General features: G+C 49.6%; 1 protein-coding gene across 1 annotated transcript in view; it reads left to right on the top strand.

Annotated features, from left to right (window-relative positions):
* LOC124048547 (mothers against decapentaplegic homolog 7-like) overlaps positions 1-10000 on the top strand; it is a 25496-nt gene that overhangs the window by 7812 nt on the left and 7684 nt on the right. Inside the window, exon 3 of the mRNA XM_046369447.1 lies at positions 551-622. Within this exon, the coding sequence (XP_046225403.1) occupies positions 551-622 (72 nt within the window). The remainder of the gene's footprint in view (positions 1-550; positions 623-10000) is intronic.

The following is a 10000-nucleotide window of genomic DNA, read 5'->3' as shown; positions in this document are numbered from 1 at the left end:
GGGCTGCTAAGACTTGATGTGTCTCCGAGATATCGCCTACTTTAGGGATGTTACTATCCGGCTAACTAGCAGGCTAAGAATCTGATCGCTTTTGTTATGCGTCATATTATTTTGCTATCAAATGTTATGTCTGAAATACTGTACAATTACAAAACTACAAACAAATATGTATCTACTGCTGGTGTATTTTGGGGGTCATTTCACCAGAAAGAAGTGCAGTGAGTTCGTAGGAGTGAGCTGTGTGTGTGTGTGTGGATCTATGAGGTTATTAGTAGGGCTCCTGGCTAGCTGTCTGAACTGACTGAGTGACTCCCAGAGTTCAGTGGTCCAGTGTCTTCATTAGGCATTGATTTCACTGTGTGATTGACAGCTTCTCACAGCTGCTCTCTCTGCTCACACTGTGGTTGATCTCTCATTCTAACACACACATACACTTTTCTCCTTCCCTCTCTCTCTCTCTCTCTCTCTCTCTCTCTCTCTCTCTCTCTCTCTCTCTCTCTCTCTCTCTCTCTCTCTCTCTCTCTCTCTCTGTCCTTCTCTCTTCGTTCAGATTCACTAGACTCGGGGCCTTCATCCACTGAGACTGGAGGAACTACCTACTCGGCCCCCGTGGGGCTCTCAGGTAAGACGCAAGCCCTTTGGCTTTTATTTTTCTCTTTCTTTCTTTCTCTCTCCCTCCCATCCTCCCTCTCTCGCTCTGTCATGATGCAGTGGCTCGTTGGAGGGGCCCCTACTTCCCCTCCTCGCTGTAATGAAAGAAGGGAGGCGTGTTTCAAGAGATCCAATCCACACAAATTCCTCCCGGCTCTTTGAACAAGCGTTCTTCTCTGTTCCTCCTTTCATTTTCCCCCATGCTGTTTTGTTTAATGTAATCCAAACAGAAAAAAAACTGTTTGCTTTAGAAAGCGCTGTATAGTGTGTGCGTGTGTTTGCACTCTTCTTGATTTTGCCTGGGATGGGGATCTGAGCTGAGATGTTACGTTGTGTCTGTGTGTGTGTGTATACATTATTTTGTGAGGCGATAATCGTGTCATCAGTGGATGACAAGGGGCCACAGCATCTAAAGATGGATTGTCATTACTATACCCTCCCAAGGGAGGCTGGTCATGGGGTTGAGTCCACGTTATTCTGAACACAATGCACTCAGCTAGCAGGGGGGGGGTCTGCTACCCTTATTAACCTGTGCTACTGCTCGCTGTCTTTCTGTCTCTCTCTCTCTGTCTCACTCTGTCTCTGTCTCTCTCTCTCTCTGTCTCACTCTGTCCCTCTCTCTGTCTCACTCTGTCTCTCTCTCTGTCTCTCTCTCTCTGTCTCACTCTGTCTTTCTGTCTCTCTCTCTCTGTCTCACTCTGTCTCTCTCTCTGTCTCTCTCTCTCTGTCTCACTCTGTCTTTCTGTCTCTCTCTCTCTCTCTGTCTCACTCTGTCCCTCTCTGTCTCACTCTGTCTCTCTCACTCTGTCTCTCTCTCTCGGTCTCACTCTGTCTCTCTGTCTCACTCTGTCTCTCTGTCTCACTCTGTCTCTCTCTCTCTGTCTCACTCTGTCTCTCTCTGGTAGTAATAATATATTCTGTACCTGAGGGAGGGAGGTGTTTTTGGACGGCCTCTTAAGTCTTACATTTTCTCCCATAATCCTGTAGGCTGTACCACCTTTCTCACGTCTCTCTCCACCTCGCCCCCCACCCAGAGGCAAGCGGATAACATAGTGTTTATGAGGTGGAGGGTGGGTGGGTGGAAGAAAGAGGGGGGGTGAAGAATTCACTCCTCCAGCCTAGCTGTGCTCTCTCTCTCTCTCTCTCTCTCTCTCTCTCTCTCTCTCTCTCTCTCTCTCTCTCTCTCTCTCTCTCTCTCTCTCTCTCTCTCTCTCTCTCTCTCTCTCTCTCTCTCTCTCTCTCTCTCTCTCTCTCTCTCGTTCAGATGTTTCTCATTACAGAGACTTTAAAGGATTTTTATGTCAGTTGGTTGGGGTGCTTAGCTCGCTCACTGCGTATTTTTCCCCTCCTTTGTTTAGGAGAGGAGCTGGTGTTGGCTTTGAGGGACGGAGGGGGAGGGTCAGCAGTCTCCAGATAGGGGCTTTTTAGATTGGGGACTTAGATTGTAAGCTGGGCTGGCTGTCTGGCTGAGTGTATAAACACAGAGAAAACAAAGCCCCTCGAAACAGAAAAGCGTAGCTCTCTGTCTCTCTGTTGTGGAGAGGTTTTTAGCCTGTTTCTTAGAACTCCAGTGTACACTGTGAAATCCTAGACTGGAGTCTAACTAGCTAATCCCCTCTCCTCCTCTCCCTCCTCTTCTCCTCCCTCAGGCATGCACCCCTCCCCTGTTTTCCTTCCTGGCTGAGCCAAGGCAGGGCGGCCAGCCCTAGTGAATGGGGCTCAGTGAGGGGAGGGAAGGGGGGCGGCAGGGAGGGAGTGAGTGAGGGAGAGAGGAAAGGGCCTGGGTGCCTGGAGCCAAGGATTTGATTTCTCTGGCAAGGGAAGAAAACTGTGCTCCCCCCGGGGCTCTCACAAAAGAAACATGCCCCTCCCGGAGGCTCCATGTTGACCTTTTAATTCACTCACTTTGCCCTTTTTATGTTGCTACCCAGACGTATTTACAGAAGAGAGGGAGGGAGGGATGATGGAGATGTCGCTGCTTTTTATGTTGCTACCCAGACGTATTTACCGAAGAAGAGAGGGAGGGAGGGATGATGGAGATGGTGCTGCTTTTTATGTTGCTACCCAGACGTATTTACAGAAGAAGAGAGGGAGGGAGGAGGATGGTACTGCTGTTACACACACATACAGTACACAGCCTATTGAAATTGGAATATGACATTCAATGAAGATTACCTCAGCCTAAGTAACTCACACATTGAGCTTTTATATTCCTAAATAAAAAAACACAAAATAATCCTGCAACCATCTGCAGTTAATGTTCTAGATATTGACAAAATATTTGTGAACTGAACAATATTTTGGCAGCACAACCGTAAATTAAATACTTGGAAGAAATCACTTGGGGCTCCCGAGTGGCGCAGCGGTCTAAGGCACTGCATCTCAGTGCTAGAGGCGTCACTACAGCCACCCTGGTTCGAATTCAGGCTGTTTTACAATCGGACGTGATTGGGGGTCCCATAATTAGCCCAGCGTCGTCCGGGTTTGGCCGGTCTAGGCAGTCTTTGTAAATAAGGATTTGTTCTTTAACTGGCCTAGTTAAGTAAAGGTTCAATCAAAAATAAAAAAGCTAACAAAGAGAGAGAGAAAAACTATGGGGGATAAAGAGCAATAGCAAATCCTCTCTCTCTCTTTCTCTCTCCACCTTTGTGGTCTGGTTGGCTCAGGGTCAGGATGGTGAGACAGAGTAGTGCTCTGCTATAGATTATCTAGTGGGAGGAAGACACGCTAGTTACTGTGGAGCTGGTCTGCACTGGTTCTGGTGAGAGGCCCCCCTAGCTCCAGAATCGTCCCTGTCCCTAACCTCGGGCTTTCTGTTGTCCTGGAAAGCAGGGTTATTAAGGAGTTAACCTCAATGTGACAGTGACAAGCACAAATGCAAACTAGGCTGCCTGCCAGACTAGGAACATTAAAGCCTCCTCTAGCACGTCATCTGAGTGGAGCAGAGGGAGGCGAGCCAGGGATGGCCGGAGAGACTGGCAGTGGGCCGGGGCTGGGCCCAGGATTGGGCCGGAGGCTAGGACAGAGGGTCACGAGTCCCGGATGGACAGAGACCAGAATTTGGCCATAGTAGTGGGTCTGTTCTTTTGTATCTGTTGGCCCCTGTCTCTCTGCTCCAGTTCCTCCTCCTCCTACTCATGGTTCATCTCCTGGCACAGTCAGGTCCCCTACCCCAGGCAGGGTGGGCTTTGTGTTTCGTGTTCAGTTTGTGATTGTTGTATTTTAAAGTAATATTCATGGCCGAAGTGTGGACTTTGCTGAGTGGGTGGGTGGGTGGGGGGGTGGGGGTATAGTAATCAATCAAATGTTTTTATAAAACCCTTTTTACATCAGCAGATGTCACAAAGTGCTACATAGTATAGTAATGGCATAGCGAGTATTGGTGATTCGTAGTGTGTACATTGGGGTGGGCGCCAAGCATCGGAAACAGGGGAGGTGTAGACTGTGAGGTGGGGGTGAGGAAAGGATTAGGTGTTGTATGTACTGTATCTCCTGTGGGTGCGTGAGACTTGGGTGGGGACTTGGGTGGGGGGGGGGGGGTGGACACAGTCAGGTCACAGGGGGCAAGCTGTTCTATCTCCTGTCCTTGGTGCACTGCGCGGGAGGAGTGCTGGGGGGGGCATATGACTTTGTCTGTGGGCGACAGGGTCGGAGGGGGGTTAGGTGTTGTATCTCCTCTATATTCTATGGGTCTGTGTCGTGAGTGGCTGGGACTCTGTGCGTGTGAGTAGTGGTGGGGGTCGGGTTCAAAGCCGGAGGTGGCATGCCTGGCTGGTGCCGGCTAGGAATGACCCCGGAGTGCCTGTTGTAACCTGATTCTTCTGGCTCACTGCTCTGCTGTGGTGGCGCTGAGCTGACAGGCGTGTGTGTGTGTGTGCGTGCGTGTACCCGTGCGTGAGACATGCCACGGCCTTGGCCGTCAGACGTTGGGATAGAATGACCCACACAGGGACATTGGCTGGCTGGCTGGCTGACAGGACGCACACACACACACTGGATGTCAGCCTACTGTCACACAGGCACTAGCCTAGCTTCCTCTTCTCAGCAAGTTAAATTTAGGTTGAAGTACAATATTAAACTGTTAGCTAGCGAACCCAGCCTCTAGCCCCTCTGAACTGGCTATTAGCCGCTTAACATAAGGAATAGGCCCGGTGACTCTGGTAACATTTTAATGGGGTTTCTTCTTCCCACCGTCAAGTTGACCGTGGAGACCAGTGAGACCAGGCTGTCGGAGCCTGTCTCTTGGTACTATGTTAGTACTTGGTGTTACGGTACTAAAGTATAAAAACCTATTCAGTCTGTACCTTTTCTCTTTCCGTCTTGCCTTCAATGTTTAAGTCTTACAGCCTATACCTCGCCCCTCTCAGTCCTTTCACCCTGTGCCACATTCTCAGCCTCTGCGTTGTCAGCTAGCTCCTTGTTGTCCCCAGGCCCCACTCTGAGAGGCGAGGTGGTGGAGGTGAACCTCTCCAGAGAACAGCTACAACAGAGCAGCCACAGTCTACAGTCCCCCGTTAGTTACATTCCTGTCTTGTTTGGGTTAACAGAGAAGGAAAGGGCAGGCAGTCACAGGAAATGACCTCATGTGTTTGAGGAAAAGGCAATGAACAGGGAGGGAGATGAGGGTGGCCTCCTCTGAATGGAAAGCAAACATTGAAGACAGTCAAGTCAGTAAAACGATAGAGAGAGAGAGAGTTAGGCTGAACAGAACACCCAGTTCGTCACAGTTTAGAGAGATCCCTGATTAATCAAATGGCCAAACATCTTGACTTCAACCTTCTCTAGCTTTTCAGTTCAATCCCCAAACTTATTTTATTTCTCTCCTTTGTTTTTCTTACTTGCATAGAGGGGAAAAGGCAGGGTCAAAGGAGAAGCAGTTCTTTCTCTCTCTGTAATTTCAAAACAGCCCTCTCCTCGGTGTTTGCGTCCCAAATGGCACCCTATTCCCTGTATAGTGCACTACTTTGACCGCGTGGGTCTCTGCTCAAAAGTAGTGCACTATACAGGGAATAGGTTGCCATTTGGAAGGCGATCTGTGTGTTTCTCAGTTGACTGAGCTGCGCTGAGCGAGGAACTTTCATTACTTTCCACTTCCTCTCCAAGAGCTGCGGCCAAGGAGTTCTCTTGGCGGGCAGGGAGTTAATTTGGTTCTGGCCGTCCACGGTTCCCCACCCACTGTCATTATGGTGCATGAATCTGAAAAACTGTGAGAGGGGGAGGATTGAAGAGGAAAACCAGTCCAGTTGTTCAGGCTCTCTACAAATTAGTAGTAAATGTCCGGGCTCAGGCTAGGCCCCCAGGAAATCACACAAACCCACCCTGTGACTGTTCTGTAAGGCTCCTATCCCCATGTCCAACCCTAACCTCAACTATATGTATTACCCTCAACGTTTCCACCCCCAGTTCAGTCAGATTCCTTTGCTCTAGGCTTGAGGGGCGCCGAACAGAGTTGACAAGAGATCTACCTCTGGCCAGGCAGAGGCCCTGCCTTTAGTTGTGTGTGAGTTCTTCCCGGGTAGAGAGTTCTACCTCTGGCCAGGCAGAGGCCCTGCCTTTAGTTGTGTGTGAGTTCTTCCCGGGTAGAGAGGTTTTCGCTGGGGTGTTTCTTTCTTCGGTTGTACCTTTGGGCAGGCAGAGAAGAGTGAAAGGTTAGGGTGGGACTTGGTTATGTAGCTGTGTGGTGTTCTGAGAGAGAGTTGGTGGGAGGCCGGCGGGGAACAAGGTGGCCATTGTTTGGCCTCAGCGGCTCGAAGGCAGCGGCTTTTCACATAACTCATTATATGGAGATGATCAAAAGGGAGAGGGGAACATTCCTTCTCCCTGGTGTGTTTTCTCACCACCGCCAGTCCCCTAGCCACAAAGAGAGAGAGATGGAGGGAGAGCGAGGTAGAGAGAGAGATTTCTGTGCAACGTGCCCTCTCTCCTCTTTCTGCTATTTCCAACCACAGCCAGCCAGACCATTCATGTGTAATCCGTCAGTAAAGCTGGTTGGTTACAGCAGAGGTCTGGGTACCGGCACCCATGCCTGCCTGCATGACAGACAGTACGGTCTCTGTCCCATCCACATACCTATGCCCAGGTCTCTAGGAAGTGGCTGTGGTTCAGGGGAACTCATAGATCTGCCCTAACCCTAAACCACATAAATGTACCACGGATAGTATTTAATAATCAGTTATTCTTTTAAAACATCAACAAATAGTTTTTTAGTGCCCAACTGGCCTGACTGGTTGCCTGGCAGGCAGCACCATGGTCATTGCCGTGGCAGTGTAGCCTGGCGCCGGGTTGGTTCCCACGGAGATCCCTGACATCCTGATGTAGGACAATGCTGCCGGTTGTTCTGTCTGTGTCGCTCCGGCCTCAGCGGTGTCAGAGGGACAGGGTTCTAGTCAAGCCCTGCTCTGGGCATCTCTGTGGTGGGGTGAAGGACCCATGATGATATCATCATTCCTGCCTGCAAGCCTGCCTGCATGCCCAGCACCGTCTCCTTCTCCACCCTGCAGTGTTTGTTTACTCTGTCGCTCAGGGACGTCTAGGCCGGGGGGCAGGAGGGTTCCACCTCCCTCCCTCACCTCACAAATGATGTAGTGTTGGAATAATAAATCAGTTAGCCAGCCTGGGCCAGGGTAGGAAGGGAAGGGCAGGGGTATTGTGACAGAGGTTGGGGGGGGTATAGGAACTAGGAAGGGGCCGGGCTGTGGGTTTGTCGTCGTCCCCTCCCTGCGTGGTGGAAGTAGAAATAATTGGGGAAGGCTGCACATCCTGAATATAGTTCTGAGGAATACTAGTTTGACTGACAGCACTGGCCCAGCATGGGACTGGATACACGGAGCAGGTTTGGGGTCAATTTCAATCTAGTCAATTCCTGAATTGACTGGATTGAAATGAAATTGACCCCAAACCGGCCCCATGTATCCAGTCCCATGCTGGGCCAGTGCTGAAATTCCTGTGATCCTCACATAAGTGACCTCTGGGTTGGCCTGTGGAGTAATGATAAAAGCAGGGCTCTATAGTTCCCTCTTTGAGAAGATGTGTCCCTGTGGTTGCTGGGTACTAGTTATTTTTAATTTATTGTACGCATTTGTTCAGATTTATAAATAAGTTAGAAACACTAGCTGCACGCCCCCCCCCCCCCCCCCCTGTGTATGTGCAGCCACTCATGTCCCCTTCCTGCGAATTGGGCTCGTATGTCTGTATGGACAGACTTCCTGGACTGGAGGAAAGAGCTACTGACATCTTCCCTGTTATGTAATACTTCTTCCCTAATTAGACGTTTCCCCCTTCATTGATTGTCACCCTATGGGAACAGGACAGGGCCTAGCAAACAAATCAACACTGTCACGCACTCTCTCTTTCTTTCCCCCATTTCTCCCTCCCTCTCCCTCTCTCTCTCTCTCTCTCTCTCTCTCTCTCTCTCTCTCTCTCTCTCTCTCTCTCTCTCTCTCTCTCTCTCTCTCTCTCTCTCTCTCTCTCTCTCTCTCTCTCTCTCTCTCTCTCTCTCTCTCCCCTCTCTCTCTCTCTCTCTCTCTCTCTCTCTCTCTCTCTCTCTCTCTCTCTCTCTCTCTCTCTCTCTCTCTCTCTCTCTCTCTCTCTCTCTCTCTCTCTCTCTCTCTCAAGAACATCATACTAGTGCCGATGTCACTCTTGACACTCATGTCCTCTCTCTCTCCCTCCCCAGCCCTAGTTCAGTAGAGCCAGTCCTCTCCTTCGCTCCTCTCCTCTCCTCCTCTGTTGTGTTTAGACTGGCTGGAGTTTACCTTGGCTAATTGCTGGGGAGGGAATGCCTCTTGAGATTTTGCTGCTGTCAGAGGGGCTGATGCCTCAGGAAAAAGATAACATTTATAGAAGGGTAGTAACTCTTCATGCCCCACCCTGGAGCCGCTCGAGAGCTTCCACAGAGTGTGTGTGTGTGTGTGTGTGTGTGTGTGTGTGTGTGTGTGTGTGTGTGTGTGTGTGTGTGTGTGTGTGTGTGTGTGTGTGTGTGTGTGTGTGTGTGTGTGTGTGTGTGTGTGTGTGTGTGTGTGTGTGTGTGTGTGTGTTTGGCCTGTCTTCTGGCCTGTGAGTGTGAGAACCGTATTCTTCCTGGATCTAGCCGAGCCTCTGAATTATTATTATTAAGTTATGGTCCTATAATTATGTCAGCCGGCTAGCTGGGCCATTCGTTCCAGTGACTGTACTGTACTGACGTGACTCCACCGCTCAAGCGCCGAATGTCTCCGACAGTCAGGATAGTTGATCACTTGTGTATTGTGGCGATACATTGTTTTGTATATTTGCACAAGACACAGAACAAAGCCAACTTTATAAGAACTATAGGACCTAAAAAGGTTACTTGTGGTGTGTGTGCGTGTGTGTGTGTGTGTGTGTGCTCAGAAATTGTTACGCACCAGTCTACTAGATCGGTTTAAGATTGACAAAGTATGCAGCCTTTCCTTTCGTTAAAGTCAGTTCAGCTGTCGTCAGAAAGAGGAAGAGACAGGCGAGGCCAGGCAACAGAAAAGAAGAGAACACAGAAATGAATGTATTGTCATGACCTGTGACCCCTGGAATAGACTTGCCCCAGGCGGAGCAGGGTGTTGAGACTAGGACTGCCTGACTGAAAGACAAAGACGCCTCCACCCTCCGTGTCGAGAGAGAGAGAGAAAAGGGTGCCCGAAAAGCCAGGCTAAACAAGAACTCATTCTCAGGTGTCTTCTCTGTCTTTACCTAACTGTACTCACAGTTGAAGGTTAAACAGCAAGTGAACAAAAAAATGACAAAATGCTTCTGTGCGTCTCAGGTGGTTTGGTGTCGCCGTATTTGGAGAGTATGGGCTCGTGGTAATGGCTGGAGCGAAATCAGTGGAATTGTATCAAATGTATCAAACACGTGGTTTTCCGCATGGTTCATTCCATTCACTACCATTTCTGCCATTATTATGAGCCGTCCTCCCCTCACCAGCCCCCTGTGGCGTGTGTATGTTTGTATACGCCTCAAATCAAATTGTAGTTGTCACATGCTTCGTAAACAACAGGTGTAGACTGACAGTGAAATGATTACTTACGGGCCCTTCCCACCAATGCAGAGAGAAAGAGATAGAAATCATTGAAAAATAATAACATGAGGAATAAATACACAATGAGTAGCGACAACTTTGCTATATACACAGGGTACCCGTATCGAGTCGGTGTGTGTGTGTGTGTGCGCCTTGTCTGTGCGTGCATGCACGTGCGCGTGTCTCACAGTGTGCATGTTTGTGTAGACACCCAGAAATAGTAATGATCGGAGTGTGGAGTCAGACAGAATTAATCATTCACTTTTCCAGTCTGCTATGCTCGCGGTCTCCAGTCCCCCCCCCCCCCCCCACTCTCTC

This window comes from Oncorhynchus gorbuscha, linkage group LG11, assembly GCF_021184085.1.
Source record: "Oncorhynchus gorbuscha isolate QuinsamMale2020 ecotype Even-year linkage group LG11, OgorEven_v1.0, whole genome shotgun sequence".
Classification (NCBI taxonomy): domain Eukaryota; kingdom Metazoa; phylum Chordata; class Actinopteri; order Salmoniformes; family Salmonidae; genus Oncorhynchus; species Oncorhynchus gorbuscha.
The sequence above is the reverse complement of the archived record's forward strand: the minus strand, read 5'-3'. Positions and strand labels throughout refer to the sequence as shown.